Source organism: Drosophila biarmipes, chromosome X, assembly GCF_025231255.1.
Source record: "Drosophila biarmipes strain raj3 chromosome X, RU_DBia_V1.1, whole genome shotgun sequence".
Classification (NCBI taxonomy): domain Eukaryota; kingdom Metazoa; phylum Arthropoda; class Insecta; order Diptera; family Drosophilidae; genus Drosophila; species Drosophila biarmipes.
In genome coordinates, this window is record NC_066611.1 from 11,907,742 (window position 1) to 11,933,502 (window position 25,761).

The 25,761-nt window shown below is 38.2% G+C and overlaps 1 protein-coding gene across 1 annotated transcript in view; it reads right to left on the reverse strand.

The window, feature by feature from the left end:
- The window catches only part of LOC108025635 (uncharacterized), a 93,675-nt gene that overhangs the window by 5,726 nt on the left and 62,188 nt on the right, over nucleotides 1-25,761 (reverse strand). The window contains exons 84-95 of the mRNA XM_050888382.1: nucleotides 20,215-20,274; nucleotides 18,915-19,122; nucleotides 17,665-17,735; nucleotides 15,151-15,210; nucleotides 10,399-10,449; nucleotides 9,745-9,795; nucleotides 8,956-9,063; nucleotides 6,358-6,414; nucleotides 2,915-2,994; nucleotides 1,451-1,504; nucleotides 1,231-1,285; nucleotides 1,002-1,149 (exon numbers count right to left, since the gene is read on the reverse strand). Of these exons, the coding sequence (XP_050744339.1) occupies nucleotides 1,002-1,149; nucleotides 1,231-1,285; nucleotides 1,451-1,504; nucleotides 2,915-2,994; nucleotides 6,358-6,414; nucleotides 8,956-9,063; nucleotides 9,745-9,795; nucleotides 10,399-10,449; nucleotides 15,151-15,210; nucleotides 17,665-17,735; nucleotides 18,915-19,122; nucleotides 20,215-20,274 (1,003 nt within the window). The remainder of the gene's footprint in view (nucleotides 1-1,001; nucleotides 1,150-1,230; nucleotides 1,286-1,450; nucleotides 1,505-2,914; nucleotides 2,995-6,357; nucleotides 6,415-8,955; nucleotides 9,064-9,744; nucleotides 9,796-10,398; nucleotides 10,450-15,150; nucleotides 15,211-17,664; nucleotides 17,736-18,914; nucleotides 19,123-20,214; nucleotides 20,275-25,761) is intronic.

Genomic DNA, 25,761 nt, shown 5'->3' on the forward strand with positions numbered 1-25,761 from the left:
CTGGGAAAAAGTTTCCGAAAATGTAGACCTTTCCTCAGGAGTTGTTTCGTTTTTTTCTGTACTCGAAATTTGAAAGGATCTACTGGATATTGTACTCAACTGAGGAGCATATTTTGAATAACTTGTGCTCGATTGCGTTTGAGATTCCGAAAATTTAGATTTTTGCTCAGGCGTTGTTTCGTATTTCTCTGTTCTCGATATTGGAAGTAAACTACTGGATATGGTACTCAATTGAGGTAGAGACCTTAAAATAGGTGGGCTTGATTGCCGTACAGATTCCGAAACTGTAGATGTTTCCTCCGTAGTTCTTTCTTCCTCCTCTGTACTGGAAATTCGAACTGTACTACTGGTTATTGTAGGTGACTGAGGTAAAGATTCCAATAATTTACTTGACTGGGAAAGAGTTTCCGGAAATGTGGACCTTTCCTCTGGAGTGGTTTCGTACTTTTCTGTACTCGAAATTTGATCTGAACTACTGGATATTGTACTCAACTGAGGAGCAGATTTTGAATAACCTGTACTTGACTGCGATTGAGATTCCAAAAATGTAGATTTTGACTCTGGCGTTGTTTCGTATTTCTCTGTTCTTGATATTGGAAGTAAACTACTGGATATTGTACTCAAATGAGGTAGAGACCTTAAAATAGGTGGGCTTGATTGCCGTACAGATTCCGAAACTGTAGATGTTTCCTCCGTAGTTCTTTCTTCCTCCTCTGTACTGGAAATTCGAACTGTACTACTGGTTATTGTAGGTGACTGAGGTAAAGATTCCAATAATTTACTTGTCTGGGAAAGAGTTTCCGGAAATGTGGACCTTTCCTCTGGAGTGGTTTCGTACTTTTCTGTACTCGTAATTTGATCTGAACTACTGGATATTGTACTCAACTGAGGAGCAGATTTTGAATAACTTGTACTCGACTGCGGTTGAGATTCCGAAAATGTAGATTTTTCCTTTGGAGTGGTTTCGTATTTTTTTGTACTCGGAATTGTAAATGAACTACTGGAACTTGTACTCAATTGAGGTAAAGTCGTTGAGCTAGCTGGGCTTGATTGCGGTACAGATTTCGAAACTGTAGATGTTTCCTCCGTAGTTCTTTCTTCCTCCTCTGTACTGGAAATTTGTACTGACCTACTGGATATTGTAGGTGACTGAGGTAAAGATTCCAATAATGTACTTGACTGGGAAAGATGTTCCGAAAATGTAGACCTTTCCTCTGGAGTTGTTTCGTTTTTTTCTGTACTCGAAATTTGAAAGGATCTACTGGATATTGTACTCAACTGAGGAGCATAGTTTGAATAACTTGTGCTCGATTGCGTTTGAGATTCCGAACATTTAGATTTTTGCTCAGGCGTTGTTTCGTATTTCTCTGTTCTCGATATTGGAAGTAAACTACTGGATATGGTACTCAATTGAGGTAGAGACCTTAAAATAGGTGGGCTTGATTGCCGTACAGATTCCGAAACTGTAGATGTTTCCTCCGTAGTTCTTTCTTCCTCCTCTGTACTGGAAATTCGAACTGTACTACTGGTTATTGTAGGTGACTGAGGTAAAGATTCCAATAATTTACTTGTCTGGGAAAGAGTTTCCGGAAATGTGGACCTTTCCTCTGGAGTGGTTTCGTACTTTTCTGTACTCGTAATTTGATCTGAACTACTGGATATTGTACTCAACTGAGGAGCAGATTTTGAATAACCTGTACTCGACTGCGGTTGAGATTCCGAAAATGTAGATTTTTCCTTTGGAGTGGTTTCGTATTTTTTTGTACTCGAAATTTGAAAGGATCTACTGGATATTGTACTCAACTGAGGAGCATAGTTTGAATAACTTGTGCTCGATTGCGTTTGAGATTCCGAAAATTTAGATTTTTGCTCAGGCGTTGTTTCGTATTTCTCTGTTCTCGATATTGGAAGTAAACTACTGGATATGGTACTCAATTGAGGTAGAGACCTTAAAATAGGTGGGCTTGATTGCCGTACAGATTCCGAAACTGTAGATGTTTCCTCCGTAGTTCTTTCTTCCTCCTCTGTACTGGAAATTCGAACTGTACTACTGGTTATTGTAGGTGACTGAGGTAAAGATTCCAATAATTTACTTGACTGGGAAAGAGTTTCCGGAAATGTGGACCTTTCCTCTGGAGTGGTTTCGTACTTTTCTGTACTGGAAATTTGTACTGAACTACTGGATATTTTACTCAAATGCGGTGGAGATTTTGAATAACCTGTACTCGACTGCAGGTGAGATTCCAAAAATGTAGATTTTTCCTCTGGAGTGGTTTCGTATTTTTTTGTACTCGGAATTGGAACTGAACTACTGGAAATTGTACTCAATTGAGGTAAAGACTTTGAACTAGCTGGGCTTGATTGCGGTACAGTAGATTGCGAAACAGTAGATTTTTCCTCCGTAGTTCTTTCTTCTTCCTCTGTACTGGAAACTTGAACTGAACTACTTGATTTTGTAGGTGGTTGAGGTAAAGATTCCAATAATGTACTTGACTGGGAAAGAGTTTCCGAAAATGTAGACCTTTCCTCTGGAGTTGTTTCGTACTTTTCTGTACTCGAAATTTGAAATGAACTACTGGATATTGTACTCAACTGAGCGGCAGATTTTGAATAACTTGTACTCGATTGCGGTTGAGATTCCGAAAATGTAGATTTTTGCTCTGGTCTTGTTTCGTATTTCTCTGTTCTCGATATTGGAAGTAAACTACTGGATATTGTTCTCAATTGAGGTAGAGACCTTAAAATAGGTGGGCTTGATTGCGGTACGGATTCTGAAACTGAAGATTTTTCCTCGGTAGTTATTCCTTCCTCCTGTGTACTGGAAACTTGAACTGAACTACTGGGTATTGTAGGTGACTGAGGAAAAGATTCCAATAATGTACTTGACTGGGAAAGAGTTTCCGAAAATGTAGACCTATCCTCTGGAGTTTTTTCGTTCTTTTCTGTACTCGAAATTTGAAATAAACTACTGGATATTGTACTCAATTGAGGTAGAGACCTTAAAATAGGTGGGCTTGATTGCGGTACGGATTCTGAAACTGAAGATTTTTCCTCGGTAGTTATTCCTTCCTCCTGTGTACTGGAAACTTGAACTGAACTACTGGGTATTATAGGTGACTGAGGTAAAGATTCCAATAATGTACTTGACTGGGAAAAAGTTTCCGAAAATGTAGACCTTTCCTCAGGAGTTGTTTCGTACTTTTCTGTACTTAAAATTTGAAAGGAACTACTGGATATTGTACTCAAATGTGGAGGAGATTTTGAATAACCTGTACTCGACTGCGGTTTAGATTCCGAAAATGTAGATTTTTGCTCTGGTGTTGTTTCGTATTTCTCTGTTCTTGATATTGGAAGTAAACTACTGGATATTGTACTCAATTGAGGTAGAGACCTTAAAATAGGTGGGCTTGATTGCGGTACGGATTCCGAAGCTGAAGATTTTTCCTCGGTAGTTATTTCTTCCTCCTGTGTACTGGAAACTTGAACTGAACTACTGGGTATTGTAGGTGACTGAGGAAAAGATTCCAATAATGTACTTGACTGGGAAAGAGTTTCCGAAAATGTAGACCTTTCCTCTGGAGTTGTTTCGTTCTTTTCTGTACTCGAAATTTGAAATAAACTACTGGATATTGTACTGAAATGTGGAGGAGATTTTGAATAACCTGTACTCGACTGCGGTTTAGGTTCCGAAAGTGTAGATTTTTGCTCTGGTGTTGTTTCGTATTTCTCTGTTCTTGATATTGGAAGTAAACTACTGAATATTGTACTCAATTGATGTAGAGACCTTAAAATAGGTGGGCTTGATTGCGGTACGGATTCTGAAACTGAAGATTTTTCCTCGGTAGTTGTTCCGTCCTCCTGTGTACTGGAAACTTGAACTGAACTACTGGGTATTTTAGGTGACTGAGGTAAAGATTCCAATAATGTACTTGACTGGGAAAAAGTTTCCGAAAATGTACACCTTTCCTCAGGAGTTGTTTCGTACTTTTCTGTACTTAAAATTTGAAAGGAACTACTGGATATTGTACTCAAATGTGGAGGAGATTTTGAATAACCTGTACTCGACTGCGGTTTAGATTCCGAAAATGTAGATTTTTGCTCTGGTGTTGTTTCGTATTTCTCTGTTCTTGATATTGGAAGTAAACTACTGGATATTGTACTCAATTGAGGTAGAGACCTTAAAATAGGTGGGCTTGATTGCGGTACGGATTCCGAAGCTGAAGATTTTTCCTCGGTAGTTATTTCTTCCTCCTGTGTACTGGAAACTTGAACTGAACTACTGGGTATTGTAGGTGACTGAGGAAAAGATTCCAATAATGTACTTGACTGGGAAAGAGTTTCCGAAAATGTAGACCTTTCCTCTGGAGTTGTTTCGTTCTTTTCTGTACTCGAAATTTGAAATAAACTACTGGATATTGTACTGAAATGTGGAGGAGATTTTGAATAACCTGTACTCGACTGCGGTTTAGGTTCCGAAAGTGTAGATTTTTGCTCTGGCGTTGTTTCGTATTTCTCTGTTCTTGATATTGGAAGTAAACTACTAGATATTGTACTCAATTGAGGTAGAGACTTTAAAATAGGTGGGCTTGATTGCGGTACGGATTCCGAAACTGTAGATTTTTCCTCCGTAGTTTCCGAAAATGTAGACCTTTCCTCTGGAGTTGTTTCGTACTTTTCTGTACTCGAAATTTGAAATAAACTACTGGATATTGTACTCAATTGAGGAGTAGATTTTGAATACATTGTACTCGATTGCGATTGAGATTCCGAAAATGTAGATTTTTCCTTTGGAGTAGTTTCGTATTTTGTTGTACTCGGAAGTGGAACTGAACTACTGGAAATTGTACTCAATTGAGGTAAAGACTTTGAACTAGCTGGGCTTGATTGCGGTACTGATTCAGAAACTGTAGATTTTTCCTCTTGAGTGGTTTCGTATTTTTTTGTACTCGGAATTGGAACTGAACTACTGGAAATTGTACTCAATTGAGGTAAAGACTTTGAACTAGCTGGGCTTGATTGCGGTACAGTAGATTGCGAAACAGTAGATTTTTCCTCCGTAGTTCTTTCTTCCTCCTCTGTATTCGAAACTTGAACTGAACTACTTGATTTTGTAGGTGGTTGAGGTAAAGATTCCAATAATGTACTTGACTGGGAAAGAGTTTCCGAAAATGTAGACCTTTCCTCTGGAGTTGTTTCGTACTTTTCTGTACTCGAAATTTGAAAGGAACTACTGGCTATTTTACTCAACTGAGGAGAAGATTTTGAATACATTGTACTCGATTGCGATTGAGATTCCGAAAATGTAGATTTTTCCTTTGGAGTAGTTTCGTATTTTGTTGTACTCGGAAGTGGAACTGAACTACTGGAAATTGTACTCAATTGAGGTAAAGACTTTGAACTAGCTGGGCTTGATTGCGGTACTGATTCAGAAACTGTAGATTTTTCCTCTTGAGTGGTTTCGAATTTTTTTGTACTCGGAATTGGAACTGAACTACTGGAAATTGTACTCAATTGAGGTAAAGACTTTGAACTAGCTGGGCTTGATTGCGGTACAGTAGATTGCGAAACAGTAGATTTTTCCTCCGTAGTTCTTTCTTCCTCCTCTGTATTCGAAACTTGAACTGAACTACTTGATTTTGTAGGTGGTTGAGGTAAAGATTCCAATAATGTACTTGACTGGGAAAGAGTTTCCGAAAATGTAGACCTTTCCTCTGGAGTTGTTTCGTACTTTTCTGTACTCGAAATTTGAAAGGAACTACTGGCTATTTTACTCAACTGAGGAGAAGATTTTGAATACATTGTACTCGATTGCGATTGAGATTCCGAAAATGTAGATTTTTCCTCTGGAGTAGTTTCGTATTTTGTTGTACTCGGAAGTGGAACTGAACTACTGGAAATTGTACTCAATTGAGAAGATTTTGAATAACTTGTAGACCTTTCCTTCCTTTCTGGAGGTGTTTCGTACTTTTCTGTACTCGAAATTTGAAAGGAACTACTGGATATTGTACTCAACTGAGGAGCAGATTTTGAATAACTTGTACTCGATTGCGGTTGAGATTCCGAAAATGTATATTTTTGCTCAGGCGTTGTTTCGTATTTCTCTGTTCTCGATATTGGAAGTAAACTACTGGATATGGTACTCAATTGAGGTAGAGACCTTAAAATAGGTGGGCTTGATTGCGGTACGGATTCCGAAACTGAAGATTTTTCCTCGGTAGTTATTTCTTCCTCCTGTGTACTGGAAACTTGAACTGAACTACTGGGTATTGTAGGTGACTGAGGAAAAGATTCCAATAATGTACTTGACTGGGAAAGAGTTTCCGAAAATGTAGACCTTTCCTCTGGAGTTGTTTCGTTCTTTTCTGTACTCGAAATTTGAAATAAACTACTGGATATTGTACTCAATTGAGGTAGAGACCTTAAAATAGGTGGGCTTGATTGCGGTACGGATTCCGAAACTGAAGATTTTTCCTCGGTAGTTATTTCTTCCTCCTGTGTACTGGAAACTTGAACTGAACTACTGGGTATTGTAGGTGACTGAGGAAAAGATTCCAATAATGTACTTGACTGGGAAAAAGTTTCCGAAAATGTAGACCTTTCCTCAGGAGTTGTTTTGTATTTTTCTGTACTCGAAATTTGAAAGGAACTACTGGATATTGTACTGAAATGTGGAGGAGATTTTGAATAACCTGTACTCGACTGCGGTTTAGGTTCCGAAAGTGTAGATTTTTGCTCTGGCGTTGTTTCGTATTTCTCTGTTCTTGATATTGGAAGTAAACTACTAGATATTGTACTCAATTGAGGTAGAGACCTTAAAATAGGTGGGCTTGATTGCGGTACGGATTCTGAAACTGAAGATTTTTCCTCGGTAGTTATTTCTTCCTCCTGCGTACTGGAAACTTGAACTGAACTACTGGGTGTTGTAGGTGACTGAGGTAAAGATTCCAATAAAGTACTTGACTGGGAAAGCGTTTCCGAAAATGTAGACCTATCCTCTGGAGTTGTTTCGTACTTTTCTGTACTCGAAATTTGAAATAAACTACTGGATATTGTACTCAATTGAGGTAGAGACCTTAAAATAGGTGGGCTTGATTGCGGTACGGATTCTGAAACTGAAGATTTTTCCTCGGTAGTTATTTCTTCCTCCTGCGTACTGGAAACTTGAACTGAACTACCGGGTGTTGTAGGTGACTGAGGTAAAGATTCCAATAAAGTACTTGACTGGGAAAGCGTTTCCGAAAATGTAGACCTATCCTCTGGAGTTGTTTCGTACTTTTCTGTACTCGAAATTTGAAAGGAACTACTGTATATTGTTCTCAACTGAGGAGCAGATTTTGAAAAACTTGTACTCGATTGCGGTTGAGATTCCGAAAATGTAGGTTTTTCCTCTGGAGTGGTTTCGTATTTTTTTGTACTCGAAATTGGAACTGAACTACTGGAAATTGTACTCAATTGCGGTAAAGACTTTGAACTAGCTGGGCTTGATTGCGGTACTGATTCAGAAACTGTAGATTTTTCCTCTTGAGTGGTTTCGTATTTTTTTGTACTCGGAATTGAAACTGAACTAGTGGAAATTGTACTCAATTGAGGTAAAGACTTTGAACTAGCTGGGCTTGATTGCCGTACAGATTCCGAAACTGTAGATTTTTTCTCGGTAGTTCTTTCTTCCTCCTGTGTACTGGAAATTTGAACTGAACTACTGGATGTTGTAGGTGACTGAGGTAAAGATTCCAATAATGTACTTGACTGAGAAAGAGTTTCCGGAAATGTAGACCTTTTCTCTGGAGTTGTTTTGTATTTTTCTGTACTCGAAATTTGAATTGAACTACTGGATATTGTACTCAACTGAGGAGCAGATTTTGAATAACTTGTACTCGATGGCGGTTGAGATTCCGAAAATGTATATTTTTCCTCTGGAGTGGTCTCGTATTTTTTTGAACTCGGAATTGTAAATGAACTACTGGAACTTGTACTCAATTGTGGTAAAGTCGTTGAGCTAGCTGGGCTTGATTGCGGTACAGATTTCGAAACTGTAGATGTTTCCTCCGTAGTTCTTTCTTCCTCCTCTGTACTGGAAATTTGTAGTGAACTACTGGGTATTGTAGGTGACTGAGGTAAAGATTCCAATAATGTACTTGACTGAGAAAGAGTTTCCGGAAATGTAGACCTTTCCTCTGGAGTTGTTTCGTACTTTTCTGTACTCGAAATTTGAACTAAACTACTGGATATTGTACTCAACTGAGGAGCATATTTTGAATAACTTGTGCTCGATTGCGTTTGAGATTCCGAACATTTAGATTTTTGCTCAGGCGTTGTTTCGTATTTCTCTGTTCTCGATATTGGTAGTAAACTACTGGATATGGTACTCAATTGAGGTAGAGACCTTAAAATAGGTGGGCTTGATTGCCGTACAGATTCCGAAACTGTAGATTTTTTCTCGGTAGTTCTTTCTTCCTCCTGTGTACTGGAAATTTGTACTGAACTACTGGATATTGTAGGTGACTGAGGTAAAGATTCCAATAGTGTACTTGACTGGGAAAGAGTTCCCAAAAATGTAGACCTTTCCTCTGGAGTGGTTTCGTATTTTTCTGTACTGGAAATTTGAACTGAACTACTGGATATTTTACTCAAATGAGGTGGAGATTTTGAATAACCTGTACTCGACTGCAGGTGAGATTCCAAAAATGTAGATTTTTCTTCTGGAGTGGTTTCGTATTTTTTTGTACTCGGAAATGGAACTAAAGTACTGGATATTGTACTCAATTGAGGAGGAGATTTTAAATAACTTGTAGAGCTTTCCTCTGGAGTTGTTTCGTATTTTTCTGTACTCGAAATTTGAATTGAACTACTGGATATTGTACTTAAATGAGGAGGAGATTTTGAATAACCTGTACTTGACTGCGGTTGAGATTCCGAAAATGTAGATTTTTCCTCTGGAATTGTTTCGTACTTTTCTGTACTCGAAATTTGAAAGGAACTACTGTATATTGTACTCAACTGAGGAGCAGATTTTGAAAAACTTGTACTCGATTGCGGTTGAGATTCCGGAAATGTAGGTTTTTCCTCTGGAGTGGTTTCGTATTTTTTTGTACTCGAAATTGGAACTGAACTACTGGAAATTGTACTCACTTGCGGTAAAGACTTTGAACTAGCTGGGCTTGATTGCGGTACAGATTCCGAAACAGTAGATATTTCCTCCGTAGTTCTTTCTTCCTTCTGTGTACTGGAAACTTGAACTGAACTACTGGGTGTTATAGGTGACTGAGGTAAAGATTCCAATAAAGTACTTGACTGGGAAAGCGTTTCCGAAAATGTAGACATTTCCTCTGGAGTTGTTTCGTACTTTTCTGTACTCGAAATTTGAAAGGAACTACTGTATATTGTTCTCAACTGAGGAGCAGATTTTGAAAAACTTGTACTCGATTGCGGTTGAGATTCCGAAAATGTAGGTTTTTCCTCTGGAGTGGTTTCGTATTTTTTTGTACTCGGAATTGGAACTGAACTACTGGAAATTGTACTCAATTGAGGTAAAGACTTTGAACTAGCTGGGCTTGATTGCGGTACAGTAGATTGCGAAACAGTAGATTTTTCCTCCGTAGTTCTTTCTTCTTCCTCTGTACTGGAAACTTGAACTGAACTACTTGATTTTGTAGGTGGTTGAGGTAAAGATTCCAATAATGTACTTGACTGGGAAAGAGTTTCCGAAAATGTAGACCTTTCCTCTGGAGTTGTTTCGTACTTTTCTGTACTCGAAATTTGAAATGAACTACTGGATATTGTACTCAACTGAGGTAGAGACCTTAAAATAGGTGGGCTTGATTGCGGTACGGATTCTGAAACTGAAGATTTTTCCTCGGTAGTTATTTCTTCCTCCTGTGTACTGGAAACTTGAACTGAACTACTGGGTATTTTAGGTGAATGAGGTAAAGATTCCAATAATGTACTTGACTGGGAAAAAGTTTCCGAAAATGTAGACCTTTCCTCTGGAGTTGTTTCGTACTTTTCTGTACTTAAAATTTGAAAGGTACTACTGGATATTGTACTCAAATGTGGAGGAGATTTTGAATAACCTGTACTCGACTGCGGTTTAGATTCCGAAAATGTAGATTTTTGCTCCGGTGTTGTTTCGTATTTCTCTGTTCTTGATATTGGAAGTAAACTACTGGATATTGTACTCAATTGAGGTAGGGACCTTAAAATAGGTGGGCTTGATTGCGGTACGGATTCTGAAACTGAAGATTTTTCCTCGGTAGTTATTTCTTCCTCCTGTGTACTGGAAACTTTAACTGAACTACTGGGTATTTTAGGTGACTGAGGTAAAGATTCCAATAATGTACTTGACTGGGAAAGAGTTTCCGAAAATGTAGACCTTTCCTCTGGAGTTGTTTCGTACTTTTCTGTACTCGAAATTTGAAATGAACTACTGGATATTGTACTCAACTGAGGTAGAGACCTTAAAATAGGTGGGCTTGATTGCGGTACGGATTCTGAAACTGAAGATTTTTCCTCGGTAGTTATTTCTTCCTCCTGTGTACTGGAAACTTGAACTGAACTACTGGGTATTTTAGGTGAATGAGGTAAAGATTCCAATAATGTACTTGACTGGGAAAAAGTTTCCGAAAATGTAGACCTTTCCTCTGGAGTTGTTTCGTACTTTTCTGTACTTAAAATTTGAAAGGTACTACTGGATATTGTACTGAAATGTGGAGCAGATTTTGAATAACCTGTACTCGACTGCGATTGAGATTCCAAAAATGTAGATTTTTGCTCTGGCGCTGTTTCGTATTTCTCTGTTCTTGATATTGGAAGTAAACTACTGGATAGTGTACTCAAATGAGGTAGAGACCTTAAAATAGGTGGGCTTGATTGCGGTACGGATTCCGAAACTGAAGATTTTTCCTCGGTAGTTCTTTCTTCCTCCTGTGTACTGGAAACTTGAACTGAACTACTGGATATTATAGGTGACTGAGGTAATGATTCCAATAATGTACTTGACTGGGAAAGAGTTTCCGAAAATGTAGACATTTCCTCTGGAGTTGTTTCGTACTTTTCTGTACTCGAAATTTGAAAGGAACTACTGGATATTGTACTCAAATGTGGAGGAGATTTTGAATAACCTGTACTCGACTGCGATTGAGATTCCAAAAATTTAGATTTTTGCTCTGGTGTTGTTTCGTATATCTCTGTTCTTGATATTGGAAGTAAACTACTGGATATTGTACTCAATTGAGGTAGAGACCTTAAAATAGGTGGGTTTGATTGTGGTACGGATTCCGAAACTGAAGATTTTTCCTCGGTAGTTCTTTCTTCCTCCTGTGTACTGGAAATTCGAACTGAACTACTGGATATTGTAGGTGACTGAGGTAAAGATTCCAATAATGTAATTGACTGGGAAAGAGTTTCCGAAAATGTAGACATTTCCTCTGGAGTTGTTTCGTACTTTTCTGTACTCGAAATTTGAAAGGAACTACTGGATATTGTAGTCAAATGAGGAGGAGATTTTGAATAACCTGTACTAGACTGCGGTTGAGATTCCGAAAATGTAGATTTTTGCTCTGGTGTTGATTCGTATTTCTCTGTTCTTGATATTGGAAGTAAACTACTGGATATTGTACTCAATTGAGGTAGAGACCTTAAAATAGGTGGGTTTGATTGTGGTACGGATTCCGAAACTGAAGATTTTTCCTCGGTAGTTCTTTCTTCCTCCTGTGTACTGGAAATTCGAACTGAACTACTGGATATTGTAGGTGACTTAGGTAAAGATTCCAATAGTGTACTTGACTGGGAAAAAGTTTCCGAAAGTTTAGACCTTTCCTCAGGAGTTGTTTGGTACTTTTCTGTACTCGAAATTTGAAAGGAACTACTGGATATTTTACTCGACTGAGGAGTAGATTTTGAATAACTTGTACTGGACTGCGATTGAGATTCCAAAAATGTAGATTTTTGCTCTGGCGCTGTTTCGTATTTCTCTGTTCTTGATATTGGAAGTAAACTACTGGATATTGTACTCAAATGAGGTAGAGACCTTAAAATAGGTGGGCTTGATTGCGGTACGGATTCCGAAACTGAAGATATTTCCTCGGTAGTTATTTCTTCCTCCTCTGTACTGGAAACTTGAACTGAACTACTAGCTATTGTAGGTGACTTAGGTAAAGATTCCAATAATGTACTTGACTGGGAAAGAGTTTCCGAAAATGTTGACCTTTCCTCTGAAGTTGTTTCGTACTTTTCTGTACTCGAAATTTGAAAGGATTTACTAGATATTGTACTCAAATGAGGAGGAGATTTTGAATAACCTGTACTCGACTGCGATTGAGATTCCAAAAATGTAGTTTTTTGTTCTTGCGTTGTTTCGTATATCTCTGTTCTTGATATTGGAAGTAAACTACTGGATATTGTACTCGATTGAGGTAGAGACCTTGAAATAGGCGGGCTTGATTGCGGTACGGATTCCGAAACTGTAGATTTTTCCTCCGTAGCTCTTTCTTCCTCCTCTGTACTGGAAACTTGAACTGAACTACTGGATATTGTAGGTGGCTGAGGTAAAGATTCCAATAATGTACTTGACTGGGAAAGAGTTTCCGAAAATGTAGACCTTTTCTCTGAAGTTGTTTCGTACTTTTCTGTACTCGAAATTTGAAAGGAACTACTGGATATTTTACTCGACTGAGGAGTAGATTTTGAATAACCTGTACTCGACTGCGATTGAGATTCTAAAAATGTAGATTTTTGCTCTGGCGTTATTTCGTATTTCTCTGTTCTTGATATTGGAAGTAAACTACTGGATATTGTACTCAAATGAGGTAGAGACCTTAAAATAGGTGGGCTTGATTGCGGTACGGATTCCGAAACTGAAGATATTTCCTCGGTAGTTATTTCTTCCTCCTGTGTACTGGAAACTTGAACTGAACTACTAGCTATTGTAGGTGACTTAGGTAAAGATTCCAATAATGTACTTGACTGGGAAAAAGTTTCCGAAAATGTAGACCTTTCCTCAGGAGTTGTTTCGTACTTTTCTGTACTCGAAATTTGAAAGGAACTACTGGATATTGTACTCAAATGTGGAGGAGATTTTGAATAACCTGTACTCGACTGCGATTGAGATTCCAAAAATGTAGTTTTTTGCTCTGGCGTTGTTTCGTATATCTCTGTTCTTGATATTGGAAGTAAACTACTGGATATTGTACTTAAAATAGGAGGGCTTGATTGCGGTACGGATTCCGAAACTGTAGATTTTTCCTCCGTAGTTCTTTCTTCCTCCTCTGTACTGGAAACTTGAACTGAACTACTGGATATTGTAGGTGGCTGAGGTAAAGATTCCAATAATGTACTTGACTGGGAAAGAGTTTCCGAAAATGTAGACCTTTCCTCTGGAGTTGTTTCGTACTTTTCTGTACTCGAAATTTGAAAGGAACTACTGGATATTTTACTCGACTGAGTAGATTTTGAATAACCTGTTCTCGACTGCGATTGAGATTCTAAAAATGTAGATTTTTGCTCTGGTGTTGTTTCGTATATCTCTGTTCTTGATATTGGAAGTAAACTACTGGATATTGTACTCAATTGAGGTAGAGACCTTAAAATAGGTGGGCTTGATTGCGGTACGGATTCTGAAACTGAAGATTTTTCCTCGGTAGTTATTTCTTCCTCCTGTGTACTGGAAACTTGAACTGAACTACTGGGTATTGTAGGTGGCTGAGGTAAAGATTCCAATAGTGTACTTGACTGGGAAAAAGTTTCCGAAAATGTAGACCTTTCCTCAGGAGTTGTTTCGTACTTTTCTGTACTCGAAATTTGAAAGGAACTACTGGATATTTTACTCGACTGAGGAGTAGATTTTGAATAACCTGTACTCGACTGCGATTGAGATTCTAAAAATGTAGATTTTTGCTCTGGTGTTGTTTCGTATATCTCTGTTCTTGATATTGGAAGTAAACTACTGGATATTGTACTCAATTGAGGTAGAGACCTTAAAATAGGTGGGCTTGATTGCGGTACGGATTCCGATACTGAAGATTTTTCCTCGGTAGTTATTTCTTCCTCCTGTGTACTGGAAACTTGAACTGAACTACTGGGTATTGTAGGTGACTTAGGTAAAGATTCCAATAATGTACTTAACTGGGAAAGAGTTTCCGAAAATGTTGACCTTTCCTCTGAAGTTGTTTCGTACTTTTCTGTACTCGAAATTTGAAAGGATTTACTAGATATTGTACTCAAATGAGGAGGAGATTTTGAATAACCTGTACTCGACTGCGATTGAGATTCCAAAAATGTAGTTTTTTGTTCTTGCGTTGTTTCGTATATCTCTGTTCTTGATATTGGAAGTAAACTACTGGATATTGTACTCGATTGAGGTAGAGACCTTGAAATAGGCGGGCTTGATTGCGGTACGGATTCCGAAACTGTAGATTTTTCCTCCGTAGCTCTTTCTTCCTCCTCTGTACTGGAAACTTGAACTGAACTACTGGATATTGTAGGTGGCTGAGGTAAAGATTCCAATAATGTACTTGACTGGGAAAGAGTTTCCGAAAATGTAGACCTTTTCTCTGAAGTTGTTTCGTACTTTTCTGTACTCGAAATTTGAAAGGAACTACTGGATATTTTACTCGACTGAGGAGTAGATTTTGAATAACCTGTACTCGACTGCGATTGAGATTCTAAAAATGTAGATTTTTGCTCTGGCGTTATTTCGTATTTCTCTGTTCTTGATATTGGAAGTAAACTACTGGATATTGTACTCAAATGAGGTAGAGACCTTAAAATAGGTGGGCTTGATTGCGGTACGGATTCCGAAACTGAAGATATTTCCTCGGTAGTTATTTCTTCCTCCTGTGTACTGGAAACTTGAACTGAACTACTAGCTATTGTAGGTGACTTAGGTAAAGATTCCAATAATGTACTTGACTGGGAAAAAGTTTCCGAAAATGTAGACCTTTCCTCAGGAGTTGTTTCGTACTTTTCTGTACTCGAAATTTGAAAGGAACTACTGGATATTGTACTCAAATGTGGAGGAGATTTTGAATAACCTGTACTCGACTGCGATTGAGATTCCAAAAATGTAGTTTTTTGCTCTGGCGTTGTTTCGTATATCTCTGTTCTTGATATTGGAAGTAAACTACTGGATATTGTACTTAAAATAGGTGGGCTTGATTGCGGTACGGATTCCGAAACTGTAGATTTTTCCTCGGTAGTTCTTTCTTCCTCCTCTGTACTGGAAACTTGAACTGAACTACTGGATATTGTAGGTGGCTGAGGTAAAGATTCCAATAATGTACTTGACTGGGAAAGAGTTTCCGAAAATGTAGACCTTTCCTCTGGAGTTGTTTCGTACTTTTCTGTACTCGAAATTTGAAAGGAACTACTGGATATTTTACTCGACTGAGTAGATTTTGAATAACCTGTTCTCGACTGCGATTGAGATTCTAAAAATGTAGATTTTTGCTCTGGTGTTGTTTCGTATATCTCTGTTCTTGATATTGGAAGTAAACTACTGGATATTGTACTCAATTGAGGTAGAGACCTTAAAATAGGTGGGCTTGATTGCGGTACGGATTCTGAAACTGAAGATTTTTCCTCGGTAGTTATTTCTTCCTCCTGTGTACTGGAAACTTGAACTGAACTACTGGGTATTGTAGGTGGCTGAGGTAAAGATTCCAATAGTGTACTTGACTGGGAAAAAGTTTCCGAAAATGTAGACCTTTCCTCAGGAGTTGTTTCGTACTTTTCTGTACTCGAAATTTGAAAGGAACTACTGGATATTTTACTCGACTGAGGAGTAGATTTTGAATAACTTGTACTGGACTGCGATTGAGATTCCAAAAATGTAGATTTTTGCTCTGGCGCTGTTTCGTATTTCTCTGTTCTTGATATTGGAAGTAAACTACTGGATATTGTACTCAAATGAGGTAGAGACCTTAAAATAGGTGGGCTTGATTGCGGTACGGATTCCGAAACTGAAGATATTTCCTCGGTAGTTTTTTCTTCCTCCTCTGTACTGGAAACTTGAACTGAACTACTAGCTATTGTAGGTGACTTAGGTAAAGATTCCAATAATGTACTTGACTGGGAAAGAGTTTCCGAAAATGTTGACCTTTCCTCTGAAGTTGTTTCGTACTTTTCTGTACTCGAAATTTGAAAGGATTTACTAGATATTGTACTCAAATGAGGAGGAGATTTTGAATAACCTGTACTCGACTGCGATTGAGATTCCAAAAATGTAGTTTTTTGTTCTTGCGTTGTTTCGTATATCTCTGTTCTTGATATTGGAAGTAAACTACTGGATATTGTACTCGATTGAGGTAGAGACCTTGAAATAGGCGGGCTTGATTGCGGTACGGATTCCGAAACTGTAGATTTTTCCTCCGTAGCTCTTTCTTCCTCCTCTGTACTGGAAACTTGAACTGAACTACTGGATATTGTAGGTGGCTGAGGTAAAGATTCCAATAATGTACTTGACTGGGAAAGAGTTTCCGAAAATGTAGACCTTTTCTCTGAAGTTGTTTCGTACTTTTCTGTACTCGAAATTTGAAAGGAACTACTGGATATTTTACTCGACTGAGGAGTAGATTTTGAATAACCTGTACTCGACTGCGATTGAGATTCTAAAAATGTAGATTTTTGCTCTGGCGTTATTTCGTATTTCTCTGTTCTTGATATTGGAAGTAAACTACTGGATATTGTACTCAAATGAGGTAGAGACCTTAAAATAGGTGGGCTTGATTGCGGTACGGATTCCGAAACTGAAGATATTTCCTCGGTAGTTATTTCTTCCTCCTGTGTACTGGAAACTTGAACTGAACTACTAGCTATTGTAGGTGACTTAGGTAAAGATTCCAATAATGTACTTGACTGGGAAAAAGTTTCCGAAAATGTAGACCTTTCCTCAGGAGTTGTTTCGTACTTTTCTGTACTCGAAATTTGAAAGGAACTACTGGATATTGTACTCAAATGTGGAGGAGATTTTGAATAACCTGTACTCGACTGCGATTGAGATTCCAAAAATGTAGTTTTTTGCTCTGGCGTTGTTTCGTATATCTCTGTTCTTGATATTGGAAGTAAACTACTGGATATTGTACTTAAAATAGGAGGGCTTGATTGCGGTACGGATTCCGAAACTGTAGATTTTTCCTCCGTAGTTCTTTCTTCCTCCTCTGTACTGGAAACTTGAACTGAACTACTGGATATTGTAGGTGGCTGAGGTAAAGATTCCAATAATGTACTTGACTGGGAAAGAGTTTCCGAAAATGTAGACCTTTCCTCTGGAGTTGTTTCGTACTTTTCTGTACTCGAAATTTGAAAGGAACTACTGGATATTTTACTCGACTGAGTAGATTTTGAATAACCTGTTCTCGACTGCGATTGAGATTCTAAAAATGTAGATTTTTGCTCTGGTGTTGTTTCGTATATCTCTGTTCTTGATATTGGAAGTAAACTACTGGATATTGTACTCAATTGAGGTAGAGACCTTAAAATAGGTGGGCTTGATTGCGGTACGGATTCTGAAACTGAAGATTTTTCCTCGGTAGTTATTTCTTCCTCCTGTGTACTGGAAACTTGAACTGAACTACTGGGTATTGTAGGTGGCTGAGGTAAAGATTCCAATAGTGTACTTGACTGGGAAAAAGTTTCCGAAAATGTAGACCTTTCCTCAGGAGTTGTTTCGTGCTTTTCTGTACTCGAAATTTGAAAGGAACTACTGGATATTGTACTCAAATGAGGAGGAGATTTTGAATAACCTGTACTCGACTGCGATTGAGATTCTAAAAATGTAGATTTTTGCTCTGGTGTTGTTTCGTATATCTCTGTTCTTGATATTGGAAGTAAACTACTGGATATTGTACTCAATTGAGGTAGAGACCTTAAAATAGGTGGGCTTGATTGCGGTACGGATTCCGATACTGAAGATTTTTCCTCGGTAGTTATTTCTTCCTCCTGTGTACTGGAAACTTGAACTGAACTACTGGGTATTGTAGGTGACTTAGGTAAAGATTCCAATAATGTACTTGACTGGGAAAGAGTTTCCGAAAATGTTGACCTTTCCTCTGAAGTTGTTTCGTACTTTTCTGTACTCGAAATTTGAAAGGATTTACTAGATATTGTACTCAAATGAGGAGGAGATTTTGAATAACCTGTACTCGACTGCGATTGAGATTCCAAAAATGTAGTTTTTTGTTCTTGCGTTGTTTCGTATATCTCTGTTCTTGATATTGGAAGTAAACTACTGGATATTGTACTCGATTGAGGTAGAGACCTTGAAATAGGCGGGCTTGATTGCGGTACGGATTCCGAAACTGTAGATTTTTCCTCCGTAGCTCTTTCTTCCTCCTCTGTACTGGAAACTTGAACTGAACTACTGGATATTGTAGGTGGCTGAGGTAAAGATTCCAATAATGTACTTGACTGGGAAAGAGTTTCCGAAAATGTAGACCTTTTCTCTGAAGTTGTTTCGTACTTTTCTGTACTCGAAATTTGAAAGGAACTACTGGATATTTTACTCGACTGAGGAGTAGATTTTGAATAACCTGTACTCGACTGCGATTGAGATTCTAAAAATGTAGATTTTTGCTCTGGCGTTATTTCGTATTTCTCTGTTCTTGATATTGGAAGTAAACTACTGGATATTGTACTCAAATGAGGAAGAGACCTTAAAATAGGTGGGCTTGATTGCGGTACGGATTCCGAAACTGAAGATATTTCCTCGGTAGTTATTTCTTCCTCCTGTGTACTGGAAACTTGAACTGAACTACTAGCTATTGTAGGTGACTTAGGTAAAGATTCCAATAATGTACTTGACTGGGAAAAAGTTTCCGAAAATGTAGACCTTTCCTCAGGAGTTGTTTCGTACTTTTCTGTACTCGAAATTTGAAAGGAACTACTGGATATTGTACTCAAATGTGGAGGAGATTTTGAATAACCTGTACTCGACTGCGATTGAGATTCCAAAAATGTAGTTTTTTGCTCTGGCGTTGTTTCGTATATCTCTGTTCTTGATATTGGAAGTAAACTACTGGATATTGTACTTAAAATAGGAGGGCTTGATTGCGGTACGGATTCCGAAACTGTAGATTTTTCCTCCGTAGTTCTTTCTTCCTCCTCTGTACTGGAAACTTGAACTGAACTACTGGATATTGTAGGTGGCTGAGGTAAAGATTCCAATAATGTACTTGACTGGGAAAGAGTTTCCGAAAATGTAGACCTTTCCTCTGGAGTTGTTTCGTACTTTTCTGTACTCGAAATTTGAAAGGAACTACTGGATATTTTACTCGACTGAGTAGATTTTGAATAACCTGTTCTCGACTGCGATTGAGATTCTAAAAATGTAGATTTTTGCTCTGGTGTTGTTTCGTATATCTCTGTTCTTGATATTGGAAGTAAACTACTGGATATTGTACTCAATTGAGGTAGAGACCTTAAAATAGGTGGGCTTGATTGCGGTACGGATTCTGAAACTGAAGATTTTTCCTCGGTAGTTATTTCTTCCTCCTGTGTACTGGAAACTTGAACTGAACTACTGGGTATTGTAGGTGGCTGAGGTAAAGATTCCAATAGTGTACTTGACTGGGAAAAAGTTTCCGAAAATGTAGACCTTTCCTCAGGAGTTGTTTCGTACTTTTCTGTACTCGAAATTTGAAAGGAACTACTGGATATTTTACTCGACTGAGGAGTAGATTTTGAATAACCTGTACTCGACTGCGATTGAGATTCTAAAAATGTAGATTTTTGCTCTGGTGTTGTTTCGTATATCTCTGTTCTTGATATTGGAAGTAAACTACTGGATATTGTACTCAATTGAGGTAGAGACCTTAAAATAGGTGGGCTTGATTGCGGTACGGATTCCGATACTGAAGATTTTTCCTCGGTAGTTATTTCTTCCTCCTGTGTACTGGAAACTTGAACTGAACTACTGGGTATTGTAGGTGACTGAGGTAAAGATTCCAATAGTGTACTTGACTGGGAAAAAGTTTCCGAAAATGTAGACATTTCCTCTGGAGTTGTTTCGTACTTTTCTGTACTCGAAATTTGAAAGGAACTACTGGATATTGTACTCAAATGAGGAGGAGATTTTGAATAACCTGTACTCGACTGCGATTGAGATTCCGAAAATGTAGACTTTTGCTCTGGTGTTGATTCGTATATCTCTGTTCTTGATATTGAAAGTAAACTACTGGATATTGTACTCAATTGAGGTAGAGACCTTAAAATAGGTGGGCTTGATTGCGGTACGGATTCCGAAACTGAAGATTTTTCCTCGGTAGTTATTTCTTCCTCCTGTGTACTGGAAACTTGAACTGAACTACTGGGTATTGTAGGTGACTTAGGTAAAGATTCCAATAGTGTACTTGACTGGGAAAAAGTTTCCGAAAATGTAGACATTTCCTCTGGAGTTGTTTCGTACTTTTCTGTACTCGAAATTTGAAAGGAACTACTGGATATTGTACTCAAATGAGGAGGAGATTTTGAATAACCTGTACTCGACTGCGATTGAGATTCCGAAAATGTAGATTTTTGCTCTGGTGTTGATTCGTATATCTCTGTTCTTGATATTGGAAGTAAACTACTGGATATTGTACTCAATTGAGGTAGAGACCTTAAAATAGGTGGGCTTGATTGCGGTACGGATTCCGAAACTGAAGATTTTTCCTCGGTAGTTATTTCTTCCTCCTGTGTACTGGAAACTTGAACTGAACTACTGGGTATTGTAGGTGACTGAGGTAAAGATTCCAATAGTGTACTTGACTGGGAAAAAGTTTCCGAAAATGTAGACATTTCCTCTGGAGTTGTTTCGTACTTTTCTGTACTCGAAATTTGAAAGGAACTACTGGATATTGTACTCAAATGAGGAGGAGATTTTGAATAACCTGTACTCGACTGCGATTGAGATTCCGAAAATGTAGATTTTTGCTCTGGTGTTGATTCGTATATCTCTGTTCTTGATATTGGAAGTAAACTACTGGATATTGTACTCAATTGAGGTAGAGACCTTAAAATAGGTGGGCTTGATTGCGGTACGGATTCCGAAACTGAAGATTTTTCCTCGGTAGTTATTTCTTCCTCCTGTGTACTGGAAACTTGAACTGAACTACTAGCTATTGTAGGTGACTGAGGTAAAGATTCCAATAATGTACTTGACTGGGAAAAAGTTTCCGAAAATGTAGACCTTTCCTCAGGAGTTGTTTCGTACTTTTCTGTACTCGAAATTTGAAAGGAACTACTGGATATTGTACTCAAATGAGGAGGAGATTTTGAATAACCTGTACTCGACTGCGATTGAGATTCCGAAAATGTAGATTTTTGCTCTGGTATTGATTCGTATATCTCTGTTCTTGATATTGGAAGTAAACTACTGGATATTGTACTCAATTGAGGTAGAGACCTTAAAATAGGTGGGCTTGATTGCAGTACGGATTCCGAAACTGAAGATTTTTCCTCGGTAGTTATTTCTTCCTCCTGTGTAATAGAAACTTGAACTGAACTACTGGATATTGTAGGTGGCTGAGGTAAAGATTCCAATAGTGTACTTGACTGGGAAAAAGTTTCCGAAAATGTAGACCTTTCCTCAGGAGTTGTTTCGTACTTTTCTGTACTCGAAATTTGAAAGGAACTACTGGATATTTTACTCGACTGAGGAGTAGATTTTGAATAACCTGTACTCGACTGCGATTGAGATTCCAAAAATGTAGTTTTTTGCTCTGGCGTTGTTTCGTATATCTCTGTTCTTGATATTGGAAGTAAACTACTGGATATTGTACTCAAATGAGGTAGAGACCTTAAAATAGGCGGTCTTGATTGCGGTACGGATTTTGAAACTGAAGATTTTTCCTCGTTAGTTATTTCTTCCTCCTGTGTACTGGAAATTCGAACTGAACTACTGGATATTGTAGGTGACTGGGGTAAAGATTCCAATAATGTAATTGACTGGGAAAGAGTTTCCGAAAATTTAGACATTTCCTCTGGAGTTGTTTCGTACTTTTCTGTACTCGAAAATTGAAAGGAACTACTGGATATTGTACTCAAATGAGGAGGAGATTTTGAATAACCTGTACTCGACTGCGGTTGAGATTCCAAAAATGTAGTTTTTTGCTCTGGCGTTGATTCGTATATCTCTGTTCTTGATATTGGAAGTAAACTACTGGATATTGTACTCAATTGAGGTAGAGACTTTAAAATAGGCGGGCTTGATTGCGGTACGGATTCCGAAACTGAAGATTTTTCCCCGGTAGTTATTTCTTCCTCCTGTGTACTGGAAACTTGAACTGAACTACTGGGTATTGTAGGTGACTGAGGTAAAGATTCCAATAATGTACTTGACTGGGAAAAAGTTTCCGAAAATGTAGACCTTTCCTCAGGAGTTGTTTCGTACTTTTCTGTACTCGAAATTTGAAAGGAACTACTGGATATTGTACTCAACTGAGGAGTAGATTTTGAATAGCTTGTACTCGATTGCGGTTGAGAAAATGTAGATTTTTCCTCTGGAGTAGTTTCGTATTTTGTTGTACTCGGAAGTGGAACTGAACTACTGGAAATTGTACTCAATTGAAGTAAAGACTTGGAACTAGCTGGGCTTGATTGCGGTACGGATTCCGAAACTGTAGATTTTTTCTCGGTAGTTATTTCTTCCTCCTGTGTACTGGAAACTTGAACTGAACTACTGGGTATTGTAGGTGACTGAGGTAAGGATTCCAATAGTGTACTTGACTGGGAGAAAGTTTCCGAAAATGTAGACCTTTCCTCAGAAGTCGTTTCGTACTTTTCTGTACTCAAAATTTGAAAGGAACTACTGGATATTGCACTCAAATGAGGAGGAGATTTTGAATAACTTGTACTCGATTGCGGTGGAGATTCCGAAAATGTAGATTTTTCCTCTGGAGTAGTTTCGTATTTTGTTGTACTCGGAAGTGGAACTGAACTACTGGAAATTGTACTCAATTGAGGTAAAGACTTTGAACTAGCTGGGCTTGATTGCGGTACTGATTCAAAAACTGTAGATTTTTCCTCTGGAGTGGTTTCGTATTTATTTGTACTCGGAATTGGTACTGAACTACTGGAAATTGTACTCAATTGAGGTAAAGACTTGGAACTAGCTGGGCTTGATTGCGGTACAGATTCCGAAACTGAAGATTTTTTCTCGGTAGTTCTTTCTTCCTCCTCTGTACTGGAAATTCGAATTGAACTACTGGGTATTGTAGGTGGCTGAGGTAAAGATTCCAATAATGTACTTGACTGGGAAAAAGTTTCCGAAAATGTAGACATTTCCTCTGGAGTTGTTTCGTACTTTTCTGTACTCGAAATTTGAAAGGAACTACTGGATATTGTATCCAATGGCGGAAGAGATTTTGAATAACCTGTATTCGACTGCGATTGAGATTCCAAAAATGTAGATTTTTGCTCTGGTGTTGTTTCGTATATCTCTGTTCTTGATATTGGAAGTAAACTACTGGATATTGTACTCAATTGAGGTAGAGACCTTAAAAGAGGTGGGCTTGATTGCGGTACGGATTCCGAAACTGAAGATTTTTCCTCGTTAGTTATTTCTTCCTCCTGTGTACTGGAAATTCGAACTGAACTACTGGATATTGTAGGTGACTGGGGTAAAGATTCCAATAATGTAATTGACTGGGAAAGAGTTTCCGAAAATTTAGACATTTCCTCTGGAGTTGTTTCGTACTTTTCTGTACTCGAAATTTGAAAGGAACTACTGGATATTGTACTCAAATGAGGAGGAGATTTTGAATAACCTGTACTCGACTGCGATTGAGATTCCGAAAATGTAGATTTTTGCTCTGGTGTTGATTCGTATATCTCTGTTCTTGATATTGGAAGTAAACTACTGGATATTGTACTCAATTGAGGTAGAGACCTTAAAATAGGTGGGCTTGATTGCGGTACGGATTCCGAAACTGAAGATTTTTCCTCGGTAGTTATTTCTTCCTCCTGTGTACTGGAAACTTGAACTGAACTACTGGGTATTGTAGGTGACTGAGGTAAAGATTCCAATAGTGTACTTGACTGGGAAAAAGTTTCCGAAAATGTAGACATTTCCTCTGGAGTTGTTTCGTACTTTTCTGTACTCGAAATTTGAAAGGAACTACTGGATATTGTACTCAAATGAGGAGGAGATTTTGAATAACCTGTACTCGACTGCGATTGAGATTCCGAAAATGTAGATTTTTGCTCTGGTGTTGATTCGTATATCTCTGTTTTTGATATTGGAAGTAAACTACTGGATATTGTACTCAATTGAGGTAGAGACCTTAAAATAGGTGGGCTTGATTGCGGTACGGATTCCGAAACTGAAGATTTTTCCTCGGTAGTTATTTCTTCCTCCTGTGTACTGGAAACTTGAACTGAACTACTGGGTATTGTAGGTGACTGAGGTAAAGATTCCAATAGTGTACTTGACTGGGAAAAAGTTTCCGAAAATGTAGACATTTCCTCTGGAGTTGTTTCGTACTTTTCTGTACTCGAAATTTGAAAGGAACTACTGGATATTGTATCCAATGGCGGAAGAGATTTTGAATAACCTGTATTCGACTGCGATTGAGATTCCAAAAATGTAGATTTTTGCTCTGGTGTTGTTTCGTATATCTCTGTTCTAGATATTGGAAGTAAACTACTGGATATTGTACTCAATTGAGGTAGAGACCTTAAAAGAGGTGGGCTTGATTGCGGTACGGATTCCGAAACTGAAGATTTTTCCTCGTTAGTTATTTCTTCCTCCTGTGTACTGGAAATTCGAACTGAACTACTGGATATTGTAGGTGACTGGGGTAAAGATTCCAATAATGTAATTGACTGGGAAAGAGTTTCCGAAAATTTAGACATTTCCTCTGGAGTTGTTTCGTACTTTTCTGTACTCGAAATTTGAAAGGAACTACTGGATATTGTACTCAAATGAGGAGGAGATTTTGAATAACCTGTACTCGACTGCGATTGAGATTCCGAAAATGTAGATTTTTGCTCTGGTGTTGATTCGTATATCTCTGTTCTTGATATTGGAAGTAAACTACTGGATATTGTACTCAATTGAGGTAGAGACCTTAAAATAGGTGGGCTTGATTGCGGTACGGATTCCGAAACTGAAGATTTTTCCTCGGTAGTTATTTCTTCCTCCTGTGTACTGGAAACTTGAACTGAACTACTGGGTATTGTAGGTGACTGAGGTAAAGATTCCAATAGTGTACTTGACTGGGAAAAAGTTTCCGAAAATGTAGACATTTCCTCTGGAGTTGTTTCGTACTTTTCTGTACTCGAAATTTGAAAGGAACTACTGGATATTGTACTCAAATGAGGAGGAGATTTTGAATAACCTGTACTCGACTGCGATTGAGATTCCGAAAATGTAGATTTTTGCTCTGGTGTTGATTCGTATATCTCTGTTCTTGATATTGGAAGTAAACTACTGGATATTGTACTCAATTGAGGTAGAGACCTTAAAATAGGTGGGCTTGATTGCGGTACGGATTCCGAAACTGAAGATTTTTCCTCGGTAGTTATTTCTTCCTCCTGTGTACTGGAAACTTGAACTGAACTACTAGCTATTGTAGGTGACTGAGGTAAAGATTCCAATAATGTACTTGACTGGGAAAAAGTTTCCGAAAATGTAGACCTTTCCTCAGGAGTTGTTTCGTACTTTTCTGTACTCGAAATTTGAAAGGAACTACTGGATATTGTACTCAAATAAGGAGGAGATTTTGAATAACCTGTACTCGACTGCGATTGAGATTCCGAAAATGTAGATTTTTGCTCTGGTGTTGATTCGTA